This window comes from Lactuca saligna, chromosome 5, assembly GCF_052625555.1.
Source record: "Lactuca saligna cultivar CGN05327 chromosome 5, ASM5262555v1, whole genome shotgun sequence".
NCBI lineage: Eukaryota > Viridiplantae > Streptophyta > Magnoliopsida > Asterales > Asteraceae > Lactuca > Lactuca saligna.
Genome location: NC_136421.1, coordinates 315,314,314 through 315,337,862, shown reverse-complemented (window position 1 = coordinate 315,337,862; position 23,549 = coordinate 315,314,314). Strand labels below are relative to the sequence as shown.

At 38.5% G+C, this 23,549-nt stretch overlaps 1 protein-coding gene across 2 annotated transcripts; it reads left to right on the top strand.

The window, feature by feature from the left end:
- The first annotated feature begins 14,617 nt into the window (after positions 1–14,617).
- Positions 14,618–19,566, top strand: LOC145048660 (mitochondrial Rho GTPase 1-like). 2 transcript variants are annotated; one of them, XM_078997228.1, is made up of 15 exons: positions 14,618–14,694; positions 14,935–15,162; positions 15,254–15,386; positions 15,473–15,622; positions 16,197–16,373; positions 16,511–16,762; positions 16,897–16,965; positions 17,122–17,177; positions 17,359–17,440; positions 17,533–17,744; positions 17,829–17,898; positions 17,989–18,101; positions 18,797–18,947; positions 19,022–19,208; positions 19,390–19,566. In XM_078997228.1, the coding sequence occupies exons 2-15, from the start codon at positions 14,942–14,944 to the stop codon at positions 19,464–19,466; spliced, it is 1,950 nt and encodes a 649-aa protein (XP_078853354.1). In that variant the 5' UTR covers positions 14,618–14,694; positions 14,935–14,941; the 3' UTR covers positions 19,467–19,566. The 2 variants fall into 2 exon arrangements, with proteins under 2 accessions (XP_078853354.1, XP_078853353.1); XM_078997227.1 differs by lacking the exon at positions 14,618–14,694 and adding an exon at positions 14,701–14,836.
- The last annotated feature ends 3,983 nt before the right edge of the window (positions 19,567–23,549 follow it).

The window sequence follows — 23,549 nt, the reverse complement described above, 5'->3', positions numbered from 1 at the left end:
CTTAGGACAGGGATATAGTAGAGTATGTTTCTTTATGTGTTAGCATGTTATATGATTGTATGTGTTTAGCGGGTAGGGCCCGGAGATAGGCGGGGCCTAAGAGAAACAGACTTGTATACCAAGCGAGGCATGATGCCAGGCAGGGCCTGATGCCGGGCGGGGACCAATGTCGGAGTATTAAATTAATGGTTTGACAATTATGGTTTTAGTATTAAATTAAAAACGAAATTTTTGATCATAATTTTTGGGATGTTACACAGTTAAAACAAGTTAGTTGCTTTCTTATGTATAAAAAATAAGAAGTTGCCAACATGTGAACACGCATAAGAGGTAGTTACCCTCCTAAGTTATTTTCCCTTTGAGTTACCGGTTAAAACAGGTATTAGCCGGTAATATTTGTGTAATTTAAATAGTTAAAACAAATTAGTTGCTTTATTATGTACAAAAAAGAAGAAGTTGCTAATATGTGAACACTGATAAAAGGTAATTACCCTCCTAAGTCATTTTCCCAACCTATTACCTATACATTCACTATTATTCTTAAACCTTAACCTTTGGTTGAATGATACATTTTCATCAACTCTTAATAACAATTCATAAGTGATTGCCATGCCATGTACTCTGCTTTGGTTTGAAAGTTGTATCACGTTTACAACTTTGCTATGATTTTTTTTTTTGACCATGAAATCTACAATCATATCCCAAGTTCCAAGTTGATGAAGTTAGCAAGTTCTTTTTGATGGACATGTGTACCTACAACATAACATGTCATCACTAGCAATAGAATATGAAACATTAGGACTGCAAAAGTAGATCCAGTAGACAATCAATAATCATGTTGGGTAACAACTAAACACTTTGTGAAACATTTTAAACGTTATTACAAAGACATGTCACGGTGTGATAAAGAGGTATAGCATAAAATCATGGCAGATGTAAAAATTTAAGATATGCAATAATCAATAGTATAAAGAAGAAATGAATAATTTAAGATTGCTCTCTCGAATCTTCCCAATTTTACAACTTACAATGACACAGCTTAATTTTTATATTTTAACTTGACAATTATGTTTCTAAATTAGAAAAATGACAATCCAAAATAATTTAATTGATATCATAATTCATAATATGATTAAGATTATTCCAATAATAATAAATAATTAAAAAAATATGATTATGTTTAAAGTGATAAACAAATCAAATTTTACAAGCATCCTCTATGATTAGCAAGCATCTAAAAAAAATACAATTTTACATACGATTGCAAAAAAAAAAAATACAAATACAAATTTATTTTATAGCAAAACAGCCCTAAAAATCCATGCATGAAGTTTTAGTTATTTTGGCTTCATTGTGGATCTAGGGTTAGTGTTTGTAATGTTAGAGACTTGCATATGAATAAAGTTGGAAATTTTATTCATTAAGAACTTTCCTAGAAGTATTATGGAAAGTTATAGCATCCAGCTTAAAAGATTAAGGACTTAAAAAAGACTTTGTATTGCTAGGGGGCGTGATTCGACCATAAGTTGGTCGCATAGAGGAATAAAACGATTGTTTTGGACTGTAGTGGTCGCGACACAACAATGTGCTGGTCGTGATACGTTTGGCATTGATCTTTAATCGTTGACTTTTGGTCAAACTTTGATGAATATAAGTATTGGACTGAGGATTCATCTAAATGATATTAGATGGTTTGTGCTAGCCACTGACAGAGCTCTTAAGGGGCCAGGGGAGGCCATAGCCCCCCTGTTTTTTGGCATTCTAATTAGCAAAGTAGATGACGAGATCTGTAAAAACAATAAGGAAAAATGAAAGCAAATGAAAAAAATAAGCATCTCATACATGGCTTCGCATCTTCGACGTCACCTTGCCTCTTCGAGTCTCCGGCTTCTTCACTTTCCATAGCTATCCATTTGGTCTCTTCGAAAACTCACACTCTAAAATAATAAAATATAGAAGACCAATTTACTTTTTCCTTGATAATGTCGAGAAGGGTTTAAAGAAGAAGAAGAGAAGCTCTCTTCCCAATAAATCAGTACTTGTTGTTACTTTAATTTATTTTCAATTGAAAAAATGAAATATACATAGTTAAAAGATGTCCGTATAATTTTTGGAATATAAAAACAAAGTAAACTATTTTAACGGGTAAAAATGTTTTAACCCTTTTAAGGTATTTTAGTCTTTTATATGGACATTTACTTGTGATATTTTGTCAACAACAACCTCAACATATTACAAAACTCATTATACTTATTAAAAACTTAAATTTTAACTGATAAATTTACTAAAACTCATTATACTTCTTAAGAACTTAAATTTTAATCGATAAATTTACTAGCACTCTTTATAAGATTACTTTATGGTATATGTCAATATCAAAATTTTCAAAATCTTTTGACTAGTAAACAAATGTCCACTTAATAATAATTTTATTTTGAAAATAATCAATATTATCTTTTGAATAATCAAGTATTTAAGACATTTTGTAAATAGTAGTTCTTTTCATAATATCTGGTTGTTCAAAAAAAATTGTAAAAAATCAAAAGGAAAAAACTTATCAAACCTAGAACTTATTTAACTCAATCTTTGTGTCGCCCCCTAACTATAGTGGTTGTGTTTCGCCCCTGGTGCTAACTGTTTCATCTGCTGAGACTTGAGACTTGGGTTGATGTTTCAGGTGAGTTTTCTAACTATACTATGAGTGTCATTATATGTCCTTTGTATGATAGGATACTTGTGAGTACTATTAGTGTACAAAATATATGATTAGACTAGAATAGTCTTGTGTTATGATATTTGGAAAGTCTTACGGGAAGTTGGCCACGAGCCTTTAGCCCCTGTAAGAGGATAATTGGGGGTCTACTAGTCGGTTGAGTGTTTAATGTCCCACTGATGTGTTGACTATGATCCAACTGGGAGTTCGCAAGTCAGTTAGGTTGTTGCTTGAGTGCCTACTGGCTCATTAAGGTGTTGACCGTGAGCTTACTGTTGATATGTATTGTATGTGTGGTGTAATGTGTGATATTCTGGGGAACTCACTAAGCTTTGTGATTATGTTTTTTAAGTTAAATTGTAACAGCCCGGAATTTCCAGGTATTTATTAATTGGTTTATTTTTGGAGATTTTGAGTGGACTCGGCGAGTTGGAGCTCAAACTCGCCGAGTAGGATCGCGGTTTTAGGCACGGGTTCACGCCCGGACTCGGCGAGTCCACGCTGTGTGAGCAAACCCTAATTCCCGGGGATTGAGACCTATTTAAAGGGCCTTATGGCCGTCATTTGTGCTTACCAGTCCATAGAGAGAAACCCTAGAGTGCTTGAACGTTTTGAGAGAGAAATGAAGCATTTCTTGACCTTTTTGTGTTACTTAGCAAAGAAGAAGAAGGTTCTAGCCAAGAGGAAGCAAATGAGGTTTCTATACTGTGGATTTGAGCTTAGATCATCGAACTAGAGGTATGATTTCGGCTCATCTTCTGTTTTGTGAAGTATAATTGGATTTAGGGTTTCTTATGGCCTTTATTGGGTTGATTTGATGCCAAATAGTTCCTTTCTAATGTTGAGGCTTTGGATCTGGATCCATAGAGGTCCAGAGAGCCTCACTCATCAATCTTTATGAAGAGCAATGGAGATTACGGCCTTAAGTTGTAGTATTTGGGACAAAATCATCATATATGGTCATATAGATGTTGTATGTACATCAAGATAGTGACTTTACATGCTAAATAAGCTTGGAAGGACTGGATCTATGAGTTAATGGACCGGATCTGACCTTATGAGCAAGTTTGAGTCATTGCATGACATGGACTCGCCGAGTCCGAAGAACAGACTCGACGAGTAGCATGAATATTGCCCAGACCACACAGCGAGTGGTCTTACCGAGTTGGGGGTTTGACTCAGTGAGTCAAGAGGGTGAGAGTGGGTTGACAGGTGGACTGAATCAAGCTGGACTCGCCGAGTTGTTCTTGAGACTCAGCGAGTTGAGTCGTGGTGGCCCCACAACTCATGCTAGGTGGAACTTGTCGAGTTAGGAGAATACTCGACGTGTCAAGAGAGGATCCCAGGGAAATCAGTGTATGTGCTTAGACTCGCCGAGTCGTTATAGTGCACTCGCCGGGTCCGGTCAAAGTTGACCATTGACCGTTGACCAACGTTGACCTCTGTTGACTTGTTAAGGGATAGTCAACCTTAGTTGGGAAAGTGTTAATTAGAGAGATGTATTGTGTTATAGGAGGACTATAGCTCGGGAAATCAAGCACTAGTGATTTCAGGATTTACGACTTACCGAGACACGCGAGGTGAGTCTTCTCACTATACTTTACCTTGAGTAGGTAACCAGAGTTATGTGATAGAGTATTTGTATGCTATGTATGTTATGTGTTGTACTGCATTATTTCTATGTGATTTATGCTGTGCATGTTTACAGAGTTAGAACATGAGGGTTCACAGAGTTTGGGTGCACGGACCCACAGAGTTATAGCCTCGAGTGGCTAATATGTGTTATATGTGGTATTTGGGGAACTCACTAAGCTTTGTGCTTACAGTGTTGATGTTATTTGTTTCAGGTACTAGTGACGATCGCGGGAAGGCGCCGACTTGATCCGTACACACGCATGGGGTTTATGATTTTGGAGATCTTGGGATTTTGTATTACTTGAATTGAATGATTAAATATGGTTGTTTTCTGAATATTAAATGAATTATGTTTTATAAACATTTGAAAATTTTGTTTTGAAATTTATGGTGTTACAATTTGGTATCAGAGCCTTGGTTTGAGGGATTCGAGTACACCTTCGGGAGTATTTGAACTCAAACTGAGGATTTGGAAAATATTTTCAATAGAGAACCAAATTTTTCTAAAAGTAAAGGATTTTTAGAAAAATTCAAAGAAGAAACGTGTGTACGATCAGTCAGCGCCCGAACGGTGATTTCCCAAAATACCCTTATATTATGTGTATATGAAAATTGATATGATGTATTCTCTTGCTAGAGTAGGCTAGGTATTCTTATTAGGACTAGAGTGCCCTGATTTGTGATGCCTTAGCCTAGGGAGATGTGAGCTGCTATGAGATGCGAGCTGCTATGAGATGCTTGAGAGTGAATATGTAGCAGCGAGGAGCTTATGAGAGATCTGTTAGAGAGTGATAGAGTACTTGGGAATTGGGATCCGAAGAGGAGGATTTGGGGTGTGTACTGAAACGGTGTGGACAGTAGTATTGGGCCCGTACTACTGAAAGCACCGGGGTGGTGTACGGTCCAAGTAAGAATCTTCGGAATGCCAAGGATCAAGGAGGGGTGAGTTGTCGAGTGTGAGTATGCTCGAGCGGATTCTAATTTATCGTATGTTGTCTTTCAGAGGTTGATCATGGTGAGGACACGTCATATGCCGGAGGGTGTCGGGGCTAGTGATGAGGAGATCTGGCAGATCATTCATGAGGAGGTGGCTGCGGTCATCAGGGCAGAGATACCAGAGATGTCCGGGTCTATTAAGACCGCGCTGATTGAGACCTTCGACGAGCGTTATGCCGTTCTTTCAGAGGCTGCTGTTGCGGCGGCCACTGCAGCTATTGCTGTTGCTAGGCCGCAGGGTGGTGACGCGTTGCTGTTCCGGGAGTTCAGCAACACGAAACCACCGGAGTTTGATGGGACCCAGGACCCGGTGGCGGCTATGAGATGGATTTCTAACATAGAGGGGTGTTTCTTCACTTGCTCATCTCCTGAGCATTTGAGAGTACGGTTCGCGCTGAACCAGCTTCGCTTGGGAGCGAAGGACTGGTGGAAGTTTGTCACAACACACTTTTCGCCTGCTGAGCTTGCGGCAGTGACCTGGGAGAGGTTCACTGCTATGTTCCGAGATGAGTACGTTCCCCAGGTGGAGAGGGAGCGTTTGGCCCAGGAGTTTCTGACCCTCAAGTAGGGCACTGAGTCTGTTACGGTGATTACCAGGATGTTTCATGAGAGGGCGATGTTCTGCCCTGAGCACGTGTCCACTGAGCAGTCACGTATGAGTCGGTATTTGAGTATCTTGAGACGAGACATTCGGGAGTTCGTGGCGAACTCATCATACCGGAAATTTGTTGAGCTTCAGGCAAATACCCGGAAGAAGGAGATCGATCTGGAGACTCAGGCGAGGGAGGAGGCTGAGTCTTATGGGAGGGATCGGCGACCGGTGCAATTCCAGCCGGCAGCCAAGCGGGCCAAGCCCGCTGATCCCAAATCAGGGAGCCAGAAGGGCCGCACTTGTGGAAAGTGCGGCAAGGGTCATGATGGAGTGTGTAGAGCGGGATCTTGTTACAAATGTGGCAAGGAGGGGCATATGGCCAAGGACTGCCCCAAGGGGTTTGCAGTATGTTTTCACTGCAACCAAACCGGACACCGGAAGGCGGAGTGTCCGCAGTTGAGGGGATCAGCTCAGGGAGCACTTCAGGGATCTGCCCCTACCGTCATCAGAGCTACCAAGAGTCGGCCAGTGAAGGCCAAGGCGCCGAGGGCACGTGGGAGAGCGTTTCAGTTGACCGCGGAGGAGGTCCGCGCAACGGCCGTTGTCGTGGCTGGTATGTATTCTTTCGTGTATTTATTGTAATGTTGAAAAATCATGCGTATATTATGTTATGCGTAGGTACTTTTCTTGTGAATTATGTAACTGCCTTGGTATTATTTGACTCGGGTGTGAGTCGGTCTTTTGTATCCCTGGCTTTTAGTCAGCACATCAGTGTTAGTCGCAAGGCGCTGAGTCGACCTCTGAGAGTTTCCATAGCTGACGAGAAGGCGATATATGCCACGGAAGTGATCCGTGGGTGCGTACTCGAGATTTTCGGTGTTGAGTTCCCGATTGATTTGGTTCCTATTGCCATGGGGGATGTCTGTGTCATTGTGGGCATGGACTGGTTGAGCAGGTTCGGTGCGGTTATCGACTGCGAGCGACAACTAATTACCATACGAGACCCTAGTGGGGGAGTTCTTACAGTGTACGACGAGGGTACCCATTCTGGATCAGCATTTTGTTCGGCCGCTAGGGTGAGGCAGTGTCTACAACAGGGCTGTAAGGGTTTTGTGGCGTACGTGTCAGATACGCGGGTTGATTCCAGGAGGCCGAGGTCAGTGGAGGAGGTTCCTATAGTGCGTGAGTTCCCGGATGTCTTTCCAGAGGATTTGCCGGGTGTGCCTCCCGTGAGGCAAGTAGAGTTCAGTATCGATTTGGTTCCGGGGGCCGCGCTTATCGCTAAGGTGCCTTATCGTTTTGCACCTCCAGAGATGCAAGAGTTATCCTCGCAGCTTCAGGAGCTGCTGGGGAAAGGGTTTATTCGGCCGATCAGCTCGCCGTGGGGAGCGCCTATTCTGTTTGTAAAGAAGAAGGATGGTTCACACAGGATGTGCATTGATTACCGGGAGTTGAACAAGCTGACGGTCAAGAACCGTTATCCGTTGCCGAGAATCGACGATTTGTTCGATCAGTTTCAGGGAGCATCTTGGTTCTCCAAGATCGATTTGAGGTCTGGACACCATCAGGTGAGGGTGCGAGATGAGGACGTCCAGAAGACAGCGTTTAGGACGTGTTATGGGCATTATGAGTTTGTGGTGATGCCTTTTGGGCTCACCAATGCTCCGACAGTGTTCATGGATCTCATGAACCGGGTATGCAGGCCGATGTTGGATAGGTCGGTGATCGTATTTATTGATAACATTTTGGTATATTCGAGATCTAGGGAGCAGCATGAGGAGCATTTGAGGGAGATCCTCGGAGTTCTGAGATCGGATAGGCTTTATGCCAAATTCTCCAAGTGTGATTTATGGTTGCGAGAGGTCCAGTTCCTGGGACATCTTGTTAACCAGGATGGGATATTGGTTGATCCGGACAAAGTGGAGGCAGTGATGAGTTGGGAGGTGCCGAGGTCACCCTCCGAGATCAGGAGTTTTCTAGGGTTGGCCGGTTATTATCGGAGATTTATCAGGGATTACTCTAAGATCGCAGTGCCACTCACTAGGTTGACCCGGAAGGGTGTTGCTTTTTCATGGCTCCCTGAGCAGCATGCCTCCTTTGAGACGCTTCGCCAAAGGTTATGCGAGGCCCCAGTGTTAGCCCTCCCGGAGGTAATGGAGGACTTTTTTGTATACTGTGATGCATCGATTTTGGGGTTGGGAGCGGTGCTGATGCAGAGAGGGCATGTGATAGCGTATGCATCGAGGCAGTTGAAGCCTCATGAGTCGAGGTATCCCACCCATGACCTGGAGTTGGGGGCAGTGGTGTTCGCCCTCAAGATTTGGCGCCATTATTTGTATGGGGTTCGGTGTACGATATACACGGACCATAAGAGTTTGAAGTATTTGATGGATCAGCCCAGCCTAAATATGCGGCAGAGGAGGTGGTTGGATGTGGTTAAGGATTACGATTGTGAGATTTTGTACCATCCGGGCAAGGCTAATGTGGTAGCCGATGCCCTGAGTCGTCGGGCGGAGAGCGCCCCGTTGCGAGATGTATGTTTGCGATTGACCGTAATGACTCCGGTGTTGGACACCATTCGAGGAGCACAGGCCGAGGCAGTGAGGTCGAAAAACCAGAAGAAAGAGCGAGTTGTTGGATTGGTATCGGAGTTCGTTACCGATGGTCGGGGGCTTATGACTTTTCAAGGTTGTATTTGGATACCGTTCGTGGGAGGTACGCGTGCCATTTTGATGGAAGAGGCTCATCGATCGAAATTCTCGATCCATCATGGAGCCACTAAGATGTATTTGGATTTGAGGAGGGAGTATTGATGGCCCTGTATGAAGAGAGATGTTGCGTGGTTCGTTGAGAGGTGCTTAACCTGCCGTAAGGTTAAGGCCGAACATCAGAGACCGCATGGTAAGTTCCAGCCATTGGAGGTTCCCGAATGGAAGTGGGAACAGATCACCATGGATTTCATCACCAAATCGCCAAGGACTGCTCGGGGAGTTGATGCAATTTGGGTGATTGTGGACAGGTTGACGAAGAGCGCCCACTTCCTTGCCATCAGTGATAGTTCCTCCGCAGAAAAGTTAGCAGAGATATATGTGAGGGAAGTGGTATCTCGGCATGGGGTGCCGATCTCGATTGTCTCCGGCCGGGATGTACGTTTCACTTCCAGATTCTGGAAGAATTTTCATGAGGAGTTGGGTACTAGGCTGCATTTTAGTACCGCTTATCACCCCCAGACAGACGGACAGAGTGAACGGACGATTCAGACACTCGAGGACATGCTCCGAGCATGTGTATTGGATTTCGGGGGAAGTTGGGATACGTATTTGCCTTTTGCCGAGTTTTCTTACAACAACAACCATCATTCGAGCATCGGTATGCCACATTTTGAGCTGTTGTACGGGAGGAGGTGTGTCGGACCCCCATTTGCGGGGGGGGGGGGGGGGAAGTCGGGCAGCGCGTTATGAGCAACACTGAGATAGTGCTTCAGACGACAGAGCAGATCCAGTAGGTTAGACAGAGGTTACTGACTGCTCAGAGTCGACAGAAGAGCTATGCGGATAGACGCCGGTCCGAACTTGAGTTCTAGGTCGGTGATTTTGTGCTCCTGAAGGTCTCTCCTTGGAAGGGAGTGATCCGATTCAGGAAGAGGGGCAAGTTGGGGCCCCGGTATATCGGACCATTTCGGGTAGTCGCGAGGGTATGCAGGGTAGCCTATCGTTTGGAATTGCCAGCAGAGTTGGGGCAAATTCACGACACTTTCCATGTGTCGTAATTGCGGAAGTGTATAGCCGATGAGTCGGCAGTGGTCCCATTGGAGGATATTCAGGTGGATGCGAGCCTGAATTATGCTGAGAGACCAGTGGCCATCAGAGATCGGAAAATCAAAGTTCTGAGGAACAAGGAGGTACCTTTGGTTTTGGTTCAGTGGCAACATCGGAAGGGGTCCGAGATGACGTGGGAACCAGAGCGTGAGATGCGAGAGCAGCATCCGGAGTTATTTGCAGAGTGAGACTTCGAGGGCGAAGTCTAGTTCTACTGGGGGAGAATTGTAACAGCCCGGAATTTCCAGGTATTTATTAATTGGTTTATTTTTGGAGATTTTGAGTGGACTCGGCGAGTTGGAGCTCAAACTCGCCGAGTAGGATCGCGGTTTTGGGCACGGGTTCGCGTCCGGACTGGGCGAGTCCAAGAGTGGACTCGGCGAGTCCACGCTGTGTGAGGAAACCCTAATTCCGGGGGATTGAGACCTATTTAAAGGGCCTTATGGCCGTCATTTGTGCTCACCAGTCCATAGAGAGAAACCCTAGAGTGCTTGAACGTTTTGAGAGAGAAAGGAAGCATTTCTTGACCTTTTTGTGTTACTTAGCAAAGATGAAGGAGGTTCTAGCCAAGAGGAAGCAAAGAAGGTTGCTATACTGTGGATTTGAGCTTAGATCATCGAACTAGAGGTATGATTTCGGCTCATCTTCTGTTTTGTGAAGTATAATTGGATTTAGGGTTTCTTATGGCCTTTATTGGGTTGATTTGATGCCAAATAGTTCCTTTCTAATGTTGAGGCTTTGGATCTGGATCCATAGAGGTCCAGAGAGCCTCACTCATCAAGCTTTATGAAGAGCAATGGAGATTATGGCCTTGAGTTGTAGTATTTGGGACAAAATCATCATATATGGTCATATAGATGTTGTATGTACATCAAGATAGTGACTTTACGTGCTAAATAAGCTTGGAAGGACTGGATCTATGAGTTAATGGACCGGATCTGACCTTATGAGCAAGTTTGAGTCATTGCATGACATGGACTCGCCGAGTCCGAAGAACAGACTCGGCGAGTAGCATGAATATTGCCCAGACCACACAGCGAGTGGTCTTGCCGAGTTGGGGGTTTGACTCAGTGAGTCAAGAGAGTCAGAGTGGGTTGACAGGTGGACTGAATCAAGATGGACTCGCCGAGTTGTTCTTGAGACTCAGCGAGTTGAGTCGTGGTGGCCCCACAACTCATGCTAGGTGGAACTTGTCGAGTTAGGAGAATACTCGACGTGTCAAGAGAGGATCCCAGGGAAATCAGTGTATGTGCTTAGACTCGCCGAGTCGTTATAGTGCACTCGCCGGGTCCGGTCAAAGTTGACCGTTGACCGTTGACCAACGTTGACCTCTGTTGACTTGTTAAGGGGTAGTCAACCTTAGTTGGGAAAGTGTTAATTAGAGATGTATTGTGTTATAGGAGGACTATAGCTCGGGAAATCAAGCACTAGTGATTTCAGGATTTACGACTTACCGAGACACGCGAGGTGAGTCTTCTCACTATACTTTACCTTGAGTAGGTAACCAGAGTTATGTGATAGAGTATTTGTATGCTATGTATGTTATGTGTTGTACTGCATTATTTCTATGTGATTTATGTTGTGCATGTTTACAGAGTTAGAACATGAGGGTTCACAGAGTTTGGGTGCACGGACCCACAGAGTTATAGCCTCGAGTGGCTAATATGTGTTATATGTGGTATTTGGGGAACTCACTAAGCTCTGTGCTTACAGTGTTTATGTTATTTGTTTCAGGTACTAGTGACGACCGCGGGAAGGCACCGACTTGATCCGTACACACGCATGGGGTTTATGATTTTGGAGATCTTGGGATTTTGTATTACTTGAATTGAATGATTAAATATGGTTGTTTTCTGAATATTAAATGAATTATGTTTTAAAAAAAATTTAAAATTTTGTTTTGAAATTTATGGTGTTACATAAATGTTTTTCAAGTTGTTCTAGTGAGAAAAGGAAAGGCACGACGTGATTGTACTCACATCGATGTTTGATTTTGTTTTTAGACTTTCACTGATATTACAATTCGACTCTGGTTTGACATTATGTTTTTATGATGTTTGAACAATTGAATTGTTATTTACTTTTGAAGAGATGGTTTTTGGTGGTTTAATTGTTATTTATAAAAAAGCTGGTTGAAAATTTGGGACGTTATAATCCATTTGTATGAAATCATTATTACCCTTTCATTATGATAATTACCATAGTATTTACATGCAACATTGTCGTCTTCACTAAAGTTCTTATAATTTAACGGTTTGACATAGTGAAATTTTCGTTCGACGCACACTTGACGTAGAACAACTGAATTTTGTGTTGTACAACTTGCGTTATAAAGGGTGGTATCGACGTTTGACATGGAACAACCAAAATTTGTTGTTGTACAACCTCTGTTGATATTATACAGATGGTGTTTGAAAATGGTGGTGCCGATGTTTGATATGGTGGTACCAATGTTTGATATGGTGCCATCGACACTTGATATGACACATAATAATTGGGATTTCCATACTGAATTTATCGATACATATATTGGTTTTCATAAATAACTTGTGGATTGATTTGTGGTTGTACGAGTGTTCCATATGGAACACAACCACTAAGATTGAAACGATCATTTTGAGAAATATGCATACCTACTTGATTATTGCTAGCTCTTCCTCTAGATATGTTCGTAGTAGAGTTTTTCCCTCTTATACTACCAAACCATCTTCCTTCACTAGATAGGTTCCAACCAACAACATATCAATTTGTTGGATTGTATTGAACATTATGTGTCTCATATGCTAGATGATTATCCACCAAATACAAATGTGAAACAGTTGAAACATTCCAAATAAATTTCTTTAAATGCTTTACATCACCCTTTTCAACTGTCTGGATAACATATTTTAACATATGGTGTTGGAAAGACACACCGACATCCAAACATGCTCCTTTTTTAATCAAATTGTATAAATCTGAGAAATTTATATTAACGAGAATTTCAACACAATTTTTTTAACAAATAGTATAACATATATTAATTGCTCGTTTTCTAACTGTTATGAACAACCAACAATAAAATACTCATCTAAATCATTTGAACTCGTGTTATATCAACAAGTGCAATAATGAAAGGTAGACAAAATTCACAGGGAAAATAAAAGAAAAACCATCTAACATTTTTACTCTAAAGATGAAAGAATAGGTTTGATAGTTTGACTTTGGAGTGTAACTAACTGTTGAGTTTATTCTCATTTGGTCGATTTCATTTTTTTGTACTCAATATACTATCGAACTTGTTGTTTGTGTTCATCATAACCTTTTTGACCGACTTTTTACTTGTGATAACCGATCAAATGGTTATGGTGAACACAAACAACAAGTTTGATGGTATATTGGGTACAAAAAAAGGAAATGGACCAAATGAGAACAAGCTCAACAGTTGGTTACCCTCCTGAGTCATTTTCCCTTTACACATTTACAGAAAATCTCACGTCATCTATTGCTCATATTAATGACTTTATGAGATCCATTATTGCTTTTCTTTAAAACATAACCCACGAAAAAATATTATTCATACATATACAACTTTGTAATGCATTTGAATATTTATTAGGGAAATCTTGATTAAGCAGATGCATTTCATGATTAAATTTACATTTCCAATCAAATGATTTATCGTATCATGGATTTTTGATAAGTCTACAAATGAATGGAATCACAAGTGTTGTGATTTTTTAGTTTACTTGGCTTTAAGATCAAATTAAGGGGATAAGATACAACATCAATATATACAAGATCATGCAGTTTTTGCAGACACATCACCATAATATACCTTGAGGTAAAAGTTTATACTGATAAAAATGCCCCTAATACACAATCATACGTTATTGACAGCTAACCACAGTAAGCAATACATAGACCATGTTTTAACGAAGCTACCCCCCCGAAACACTCTTAATGTACGTTATGACATAAGAAGGCTAGAGTCTTTGATACTTTTGCATATTTAATTTCATTTAGGGTGCGTTTGGTTGTGGAAAATTTTTCAGTTTTCTAGGAAAATTTTCTAAGAAAAACGGAAATTTTGAAAACGCGTTTGGTTCGTTCAGTTTTCCAAAGTTTTCTAAGAAAATGAAAATTTTCAGTTTTCCAAATTGTATATAATTAGAAAAGTGATTTTTACAGTTTTCCAATTTTTTAAGATGGAAAATGAAAACTCCACCCGTTCCAACCAAATGCATTTTCAATGAAAATTGAAAATGAAAATTCAACCCTATTTTCTAAAAACATTTTCATAGAAAATAAAAAACAGTTTTCCACAACCAAACGGACCCTTAACTTTTTTGAGGACAATGATTTAGAAGAGAAACCAACTGTTGAGTTTTTTCTCATTTTATCACTTTCCTTTTTTTTTTTTTTGTATCTAATATACCATTGAAATTGTTTTTTGTGTTTACCGTAACCCTTTGACCGGCTATAACAGATCAAAAGCCGGTCCAAAGTGTTATAGTGAACACAAACAATAAGTTCAATGGTATATTGAATACAAAAAAAAAATGATCAAATGAGAACGAACTCAACAGTTAGTTACCTTCCAGAGTAATTTTTTCTAGTTTTTTTAGTAAACTTTTTTTTTTGTTTACCAAAACATATGGATTTTTGCAATCAAAATGACAAAATGAAAACAAAAAACAAAAAATAACGTTATTTTTAGGATATGATGATATGCTATGCGAAAATTATTATTGAAATTGATTTTTTTTTTTTTTTTTTTTTTTTTTTTTTGGTAATTTTCCCTGCAAAATTCACCCCCAAGAAAGACTTGTTTTACAAAGTTATCCTTCAAGAATACTTTTTTACAAATTCCCAACAAAAAAGTGAGCTTTCTTACAAATCACTCCCCTCAGTCACGCTTTTGCTACACCCTCGGACCTCAGTAGTGTCTCCATCATCAGGTTTCTCCCGACTCCCGCTGTAGAAATAATAAAAGTATCCGACGCTATCATGCGAATGTCTGCCGTCGGTCAAGAAAGAAAATTAGTTTCATAAAATTCATCGATTGATTCGTGTTTTTCGTTTTATTTTTTTGCCTAACAGGTGACTGTTGATTGTTTAGAATTAGATCGCATCTATCCAAGTTTTCATTTTCTTTCTATTGTTAATCTTCTGCTTATACGTGATTTTTCCCTTTGTAGTTGTTAAATGTCAGGCGGCTCAGCAGTAGGGGCACCAATTCCCGGTCGCCGGAGTACCGTTCGCGTTGTGGTTGTCGGTGATCGTGGTACCGGTAAATCAAGCTTAATCGCGGCAGCTGCCTCCGAGAATTTTCCGGAAAGCGTTTCACCTGTTCTTCCTCCTACTCGTCTTCCTGCGGATTACTATCCGGATGGCGTTCCTGTCACCATCATCGACACCGCCTCTAGGTCTCGATTGAGTTTAATCCATCATCAACTTATTTGATTGATTAGATTATGCGTTTATATTTATGTTTTAATTCGGACTTATTAAATGTAGTTTGGAAGGGAAAGCGAAGCTAGAGGAAGAATTGAAGCGAGCTGATGCCGTGGTGTTAACCTATGCTTGTGATAAACCTGAAACACTCAATCGCCTTCAGAATTTCTGGATTCCTGAAGTTCGTCGCCTGAAGGTTTTCAACCCATTAATATGTTACAATGTAATTGTTTGAAAAAGGAAATTGCCAGGTTTTAATGTTTTTTGTATATATATCTACAGGTGAAGGTACCGGTGATTGTGGTTGGTTGCAAGCTAGACTTGCGAGATGAACACTACCCCATGAGTCTAGAGCAGGTGATGGCTCCAATAATGCAGCAATTTAGGGAGATTGAAACTTGTATAGAGTGTTCTGCAGCCAACCTTGTCCAGGTATATGCTATTTCGTTTAACCTGAATATCAATAATAGAGTACAACAAGCCTTCAAGTTCAGCTGCAGTCCTTACTATAAAGATAAAGAGATTATTAGATTAGTCAGAGCCATGCTTCTAGTGTCATCGACTTATGGTCACCTTTTACTCAAACCTGTAGTTTACAATGTGAAATGTACTACTCATTGTGGTATTATGAACTTACCTTTTCATGAAATTGAAGCTATAATCTAAATTATCCCATGCTTCTTCTGAAAATCTTCCAAGTAAAATCATATATTGTTCATGTTACAATTACACTACTGGGGCAATGTGTATTGATGTTATATAGTTTATGCAATAACCCTATAGTTACATCTAATTAACATACAACGCGTCAATACCCCTTTGTTTTGCCTCCCATGTCTTTTTTTTCTGTTCCTTTTAGCAGAAGCTATTGTCAAACTGTTTAGATGAATAGAAAGTTCCACCAAATATGCAGAAGTTTTGTTTTCTTCATGATGCTTGGACTTGTCATCTTAGTCTCAATCTGTAACATGACTACATACAAAAGTTCATTTTATTTGTTTTGTAGGTACCTGAGGTGTTTTACTATGCTCAAAAAGCAGTGCTTCATCCAACAGCCCCATTGTTTGATCAAGAATCTCAAACTCTAAAACCCCGATGCATACGAGCATTGAAAAGGATATTCATTCTTTGTGATCACGATATGGACAGTGCCCTAAATGATAACGAGTTGAATGAATTTCAGGTAATTTCTCTTCTGCTATCTTTCAGAAAAAGGAATTTTTTTTTTAAAACTTTCTTCTTATAATGGAATCTTGCTATCAAAAGCAATGGTGTTTCTTTGTAGACATAAAGAGCTACTTTTTCTGTTTCTCATAACAGGTGAAGTGTTTCAATGCTCCTCTACAACCTGCTGAAATAGTAGGTGTTAAAAGAGTTGTGCAGGAGAAGGTACCTGAAGGAGTCAATGACTATGGGCTTACATTAACAGGCTTTCTTTTTCTTCATGCTCTATTTATTGAAAAAGGTCGCCTTGAGACTACATGGACTGTCTTGCGTAAATTTGGTTACAATGATGACATTGAACTTCGGAAAGAGAATCTTCCTGTTCCCTCTAGAAAAGCTCCCGACCAGGTTATGCTCCTATTAACTTCAAATAAATTTCCATTTATATGTTTTTTAGTCTTTTTTTTTTTTTCTTTCAATATTACATTTAGTAAATCATATCCAATACTGGGAATAATCTCTTAATGGTTGTGTTAATATAGAGTATTGAGTTGACTAGTGAAGCTGTGGACTTCCTGATGGGGATTTTCAGTTTGTTTGATTCAAACAATGTAAGTATTTCTCTCACTTTTTATTCTAACTTATTTTCTTATACCTTGTGGATCTTTTCTTCATAACTACTTTAGTTAATTGTCAAATTTATACGATTGTATTTAACTCCTTTAGTTTATTTATATATCTCAAATGTAAACGTTTACACCTTCTAGGATGGAGCTCTACAAGAATCTGAGGTTGATGAGCTGTTTTCAACTGCACCAGAAAGGTGAGTTGGTTTTTAAACTTTACATTTGTATTGATTTAATGGTGTATTTTCTATTCTTTTAGTTAAATTATAGAGGGTGTGAGTTTTGTCATCTATATATGTTGTGTGCTTTCTTGTTGGTTTTTTTAGTAGTAGTAATTTCTATTTTCTAGTGCATGTATAATCTGTATTCTCCTTTCAGCCCTTGGGATGAAGCTCCTTACAAGTATAGTTTAGAGAGAACCGAATTAGGGGACATAAGACTTTCAGGGTTTCTCTCTCAGGTGTGTGCATGTGTTTTTTTTATCAATATAAAATTTATATATTTTCCTAGAGTTTATGCTCGGTTTTACTAACATTTATTACACGGTTGCAGTGGGCCCTAATGACAAACCTGGATCCAGCTAAAAGTTTAGCCTATCTGATATATCTAGGTTACACTAATGATCCTGCAACAGCACTCCGTGTCACTAGAAAAAGAACATTAGATGTTAAAAAACAACAATCCGATAGACATGTTTTCCAGTGCTATGTATTTGGACCCAAAAATGCTGGAAAGTCTGCATTGTTAAGTTCATTTATCGGAAGGTTAAAGTTTTCCTAGATTTTTTTTTTTTTTTTTTGTTATTTCTACAAACTTGTTGATATATTATGGTCTCGATTTACTTGCAGGCCTTTCCAAAACTCATATGCTTTAGATAACAATAATTGTTATACAGTCAATGCTGTTGACCAGCTTCGGGTGAATGTTTACTCTAAAAGCATTATGATATTAGAGACATGCTTTACAATAGCGTATTGATGTTGTTTTCAATTTACACTGATTTTGCAGGGAACTAAGAAGACTCTTATATTGCGTGAAATTCAAGAAGATGATGTCAAAGAGTTTCTATCTAGCAAGGAGTCCTTGGCTGCTTGTGATATAGCAGTTTTTATTTATGATGGGTGAGCTCCATGCTACATGTTAACAACACTTGGTGTCTGTTCTGTTAGTGTTCATACAATTGTTAGGATGGTGAACAAAATAAAAAACAAAACATGTTTATAAATTTCAATTTATGACCATCTTGAATTTATTAGGGCAAATCACACACTCACAAAAAAAATACTTGTACTTTCGCCATATTATCGGTTTAGCCACTTAATTACTTCCTGTAGTGATTAAACAGTTATATGTTTTATCGATTTCGCCATTGAACTACAAATTTATTGATTTAGCCGTGGAACTATTATTATAATAATCATAAACACGAACGAGGTTGAAAGAAGAAAGAATATGTTAGGTGGGATTTTAAGGGTAGCACAATGATGAGGGAGTAGAAGTCTCTATGTTGGGGAGCAAGTACTACATCCAAAAGAGAGTTTCAAGTACTTTGGCTTATGATACACAAGAATTTTGGAGGCTCCTCTTAACATGTTGACCGATAACAAAGTGGGAAGATAGTTTAACTCTTTTCGAGGACATAACTTTAGATAGGAGGGAGTGGAGGCTTAAAATTAGGGAAGTGGCATATAGCATGGGTCTTAGTTTTGATTATTTTTGTTGTTGCTAAATCAATAAAATGGTGAAAGTAGGTTTTATTATTTTTGTTTATTGAAAAAAAAGTGTAATAGTGAGAATGGAATTGGTGTTGCAACAGTTCGGATGAATATTCGTTAAAAAGAGCATCAGAACTGCTTATGGATGTGGCGAGGCGAGGTGAAGATACTGGTTACGGCGTGCCTTGTTTCTTTGTTGCGGGAAAAGATGACTTGGATTCTTACCCCATGGCAATCAGGGATTCCGAAGCGGTAATTCACTCTTCTTAAATTTGATTCATTTTCATTTTATTATATATCATTTTTTTTTTTTTTTTTCTGTGTAGATCTGTCAGGAATTGAAAATAGATCCACCCATTCATATCAGCGTAAAAGAGAGAGACATGAACAACATTTTTTGGAGAATCGTAAACGCAGCCGAACGCTGTTACTTAAGCGTCCCCGAAACCGAATACGGAAGAAACAAGAAGCAGTACCGCCGCCTCGTTAATCGCTCTCTCATGTTTGCTTCCGGTAAAATCCTTCATTCTACTGGACAAGGCTATTTTCAATTATTAGGGTCTTTTGTCCTTGGGTGGGACCAAAAATTATACTCTTTTTTGTCCTACTGACATAAAGTCTCGGTCACGGTCTAATGCATGACAAACACTGTACAACAACATGGGTCTGATTGTTTATTGATATATTTTTGCAGTCGGAGCTGCTGCAGCTGTAATTGCATTGGCAGCATACCGAGCGTATGCTTCGAGGAAGAGTCATTCCAGCAGTTAGGTTAAAAACATACCCATGTTTTAAAAATAAGCACAAAGGTTGCTACATATCTTTACCCGACCTATTTTAAAAATAGAAAAAAGTTTGAAATTTCAATCAAGTATAATTTTTTTTTTTTTTTTTTTTTTTTTTTACCGTTTGTTGCTTCATAAGTCATATACTTCTTCTAAAAAAAACATGAGTAGAGAAGTAAAATGTAGGCGTTTGTTTGGGTTTGGGTTTGGGTGGATATATATATTGGCGACGGTGAAGATGACACGTAGGGGGGGTGATTGGTGGTTTAATTTATGAGATGAGAGTGAGTTTGTTTTGTTGCAAGCAGGCAATAGGCAACGGGACAAGAGAAAGGGCGAAAGTAAAGATATCGGTGATCCTGATTTTCAGGTGCTTTTGATCCTGAAATGATAAGAGAATAGCAGGAGTAGGAGCAATAGGGGTGGTAATGGTGATTGGTTGATATTATTGTGGACTGGCTGTTGACCCAAAATCCAAATTGATTTCATTTTTCTCACAATAATTTTTGTCTCTGTGTGCGTGTCTGTCAGTGATTGAGTGATTAAAGGCAGAGGGGTAGGGGTAGGGGTAGGGATAGGGATAGGGGCTAAAGTGATTCTTTCTGTATAATGCCTCTCATGCACTGCAATTGGATTCAATTTGGAATTCAACTTGTTTTCAAGATCAGATGATGATATCTTCCAACTTATGTTTGCGAGATCTCATCTTTTCCCATTTCCAATTTCCCTGCCTTTATTGTCCTTTTCATCCTCTCTCTTTTTTGAATTTTTCATCTTTCTCATGACTTTTTTTTTTTTTTTTTTTTTTTTAATCATATGTGTTCCCAAAATCAGCCACGTTACCAACAATTTTGCACGGGGGGGCCTCTACCCTACTACTAAAGATTTTCAGAGCATCAGTCCACTATACGTGGGCTTTGTGGTATTTAAATATTACCAGACCTTTTAATAGTTTTTGTAACTTTTAACAATAACTCAAATTAAAAAAGAAACTTCTCAAAAGTTAGAGGGTACGACCTTAAGCTTTTAAAAAAAAAAATTAAATACCACAAAAAATTTGATTAGATCATAAATCAAAATAAAACTCTAAAATATAACGAAATATCATAATTCAGGTACAACCAACTGACATAAACGAAATAAATAAATAATGAAATCATGTCTTTGCAAGTGTGTTGCTTTTTTTCCCCACCAAATAAACAGTGAGAATATTGGAAACATTGTTAAGAAAATGAATTTTTCATTAGTTGTCAATCTTAGTCTTTCTATATATTTGTGTTTCTGTAATTTTATATATTTCAAAAGTTTTCAATTATTTTTATGGAACAATTCGTAAACAAATTAAAACTATAATTTACAGCTTGTAACTACCAACTATTTTTCCAAGCATACCCTTAACTTTGGCGATTTTTAAGATACTTAAAAATATATATATAACATTGCTTAATTAGTAAATTTGAAGGTTCATCCAACCGACGAGACTCGAGTAAGAACCAAATTCCTTTTTCAATTGTTTAATCATATAATTAAAGTAAAAAAATATAACATGATTGATTAACATTTGGATCGTAAATTAAAGAATTACAGCATAACCATCAATAACAAGATTTGAATAAAAAATTACCTCGAACAACATATCGTTTTTTTAAGCATACATTCTATTTTTTATTATTTATTATTATTTTTTTCCATAAGAAAGATTTATGATGTAGCGAGTAAACGAGCAACAAGCTGTGCCGCAACCCCTTTTTGGATGACAAAATTAATTTTTTTAAAAATAACATCTGTAAATCTAGGAGTCATAACATTACTATCCATGATCCGTCGGACTCTATTGAGTAGGTCCACAGCTTCTGACGCAAGTAAACCAAAAATATCAAATGTAAAGGGTATAAACGTGTGTTGATTTTCAATGCACGTTTTCTCATGTTTTGTCACTTTGTTTGATGCAGCTTTTAAAACAGCTTGCCCCATAGTGAGAACTCCACTCCCCAAGCCCACAAGAAGGGAACCCTCTGTTAGATCCACGCATGCATGTTTTCCTCCAGCCCATCCATATATTAAAACATCAGTTGGTCTAAGTGTTGATCTTCCTTCCAATAGGTCACTCAGAAAGTTCACAGGTGCCTCTTTCTTGGTAGAAACCTCAGCGCGCCTAAATATGTCGAAAAGAACATCCCTAACCAGATCGTGTCGGTATTTGAAACACGGGAGCTCTTTACAATGAACTGCATGCTCCCCGAAGGAGTCCAAACATGCCTTGCGACAAACAGGGTAAGTCTTGTCAGCCGAAAATAAAGGGATCATAAGACGATACTTGAGGATGACACGATACTCCACTGGTGACATATGCTGCCCAAGACCGTCAATAAGAACAGTCATAAGAAAATCATGAGCATGTGGGGCCCTTAGACACTCAAAAATTACTTTCTGCCTAATCGTTATGTTGAAGTGAACTTTCATGTCTTGGACAATTTTACTAAAAAGAGCACTCGACAATATCTTTATTAGTGAAACCGCTGAAGTTAAAGCCCAGAATCGTATTACGAAGACATGCCAAAGCACAAACATAATCTGAATTCATATCATATATGCCGCCATTTCATAAGATGTGGTCTTGTAACACCCACGATTGAGCTCGTGAGCCCACAAAAGCATAGGAGGAAGCCTCTACTGCTGAGTACAACCCAAACCACCAAACCTAATTGGTAATGAAGCCAGTCGTCATTGTAGGTCCCCAAAAAACGGGCCCCCACAAACCACAATGTCTTCAATCGACCCACGTAACCCTTTATCAAAACACAAAGCAGCCTCTTCCATATGAACGGGTTGACACGTTCTCAGGCTAAATAAAAGTTTGGCGATGCCCATGCAACTTATTTTTAAGAAACAATATTAGTTGACAATAATATTTAAATAAATAAATAAAACCATAAACTATTATATGAAGTTATTTTTTTTAATCTTTGATATTTGTGCCATATTGAAAATACTAAAAGTTTAAAAAATATAATTTTAATGATATATTTCAATAATATATTCGTTTTGATTTTGTAGATTCAATTAATAGATTAACTAATCACAAAATAGTAACTATTTAATATATAAATATAAATATGGTGTAATTGAATTGTTATGTAATATAAGGGTTAAAATGGACAAAACCGATTACAAGGTTGGAGTGATTAAAAAAAAAACTCTTATCTTCAATGGTAAATTAATTTTTTCAAAAACTTTTTCAAATTTAAAAACTTGAAAAAATAACTACCAAACTGCCATTGTATGCTTTAATAATAAAAAAAAAGACCCAAGATTTGAAAAGTTATTTATAGATCTAGTAAAATGTAGATTTAGAAATAATTACAGCAGCAAAATCTTGACTTTTCACACCAACAAGAAAACTTTATGAGATCTTGTCCAAGTAATCCAAGTCCACTGTCTGTTTCTGTTGGGTATCTTACTAGCCCAACATTGTAATCTCTCTTGGTCTTGCATACAAATTTGTCTAAACACTAAATGCAGATATTCAAAATCAAATCGCCTTCAGAAACTAAATCCTTCTTGATATTTTAAAAGGTTCATCATTTAATACATTAATAAAGTAGTATAACTTTTGTAACAAATTGAAAAAAATAGTACATAAGAAAGCTATTTAACGCTTTTCTTTAAATAAAATAAAATAATAATTATCATCATGTGAAAATATCTACAAGAAAGATGATGCTCTAATAGTTATCGTTGTTATTAATTTTCAACGGTAGATACAAAAAAGGAGAATGTCTATCTTTATAAGAAAACGGTAAAGATGGAAAATATGTGGTCCAAATTGTTGCTGTAATTGTGTTCTTACAAAATTCAGATATCTTGGATTGTACTTCAATATAAACTTTAACAGAAACGCAAAGGTGTAAAACAACATTAATTAAAAAAACAATCCTTGATATTTTAAAATAATACATTGTATTACATCAAAAGTAACCAACTAATTATGGTTATTATCAAGAATCGGCCTATGTAACATACTCTATAGCAGGTTTTACCTGTTAAACACCTTTTTTTCCCATACAGA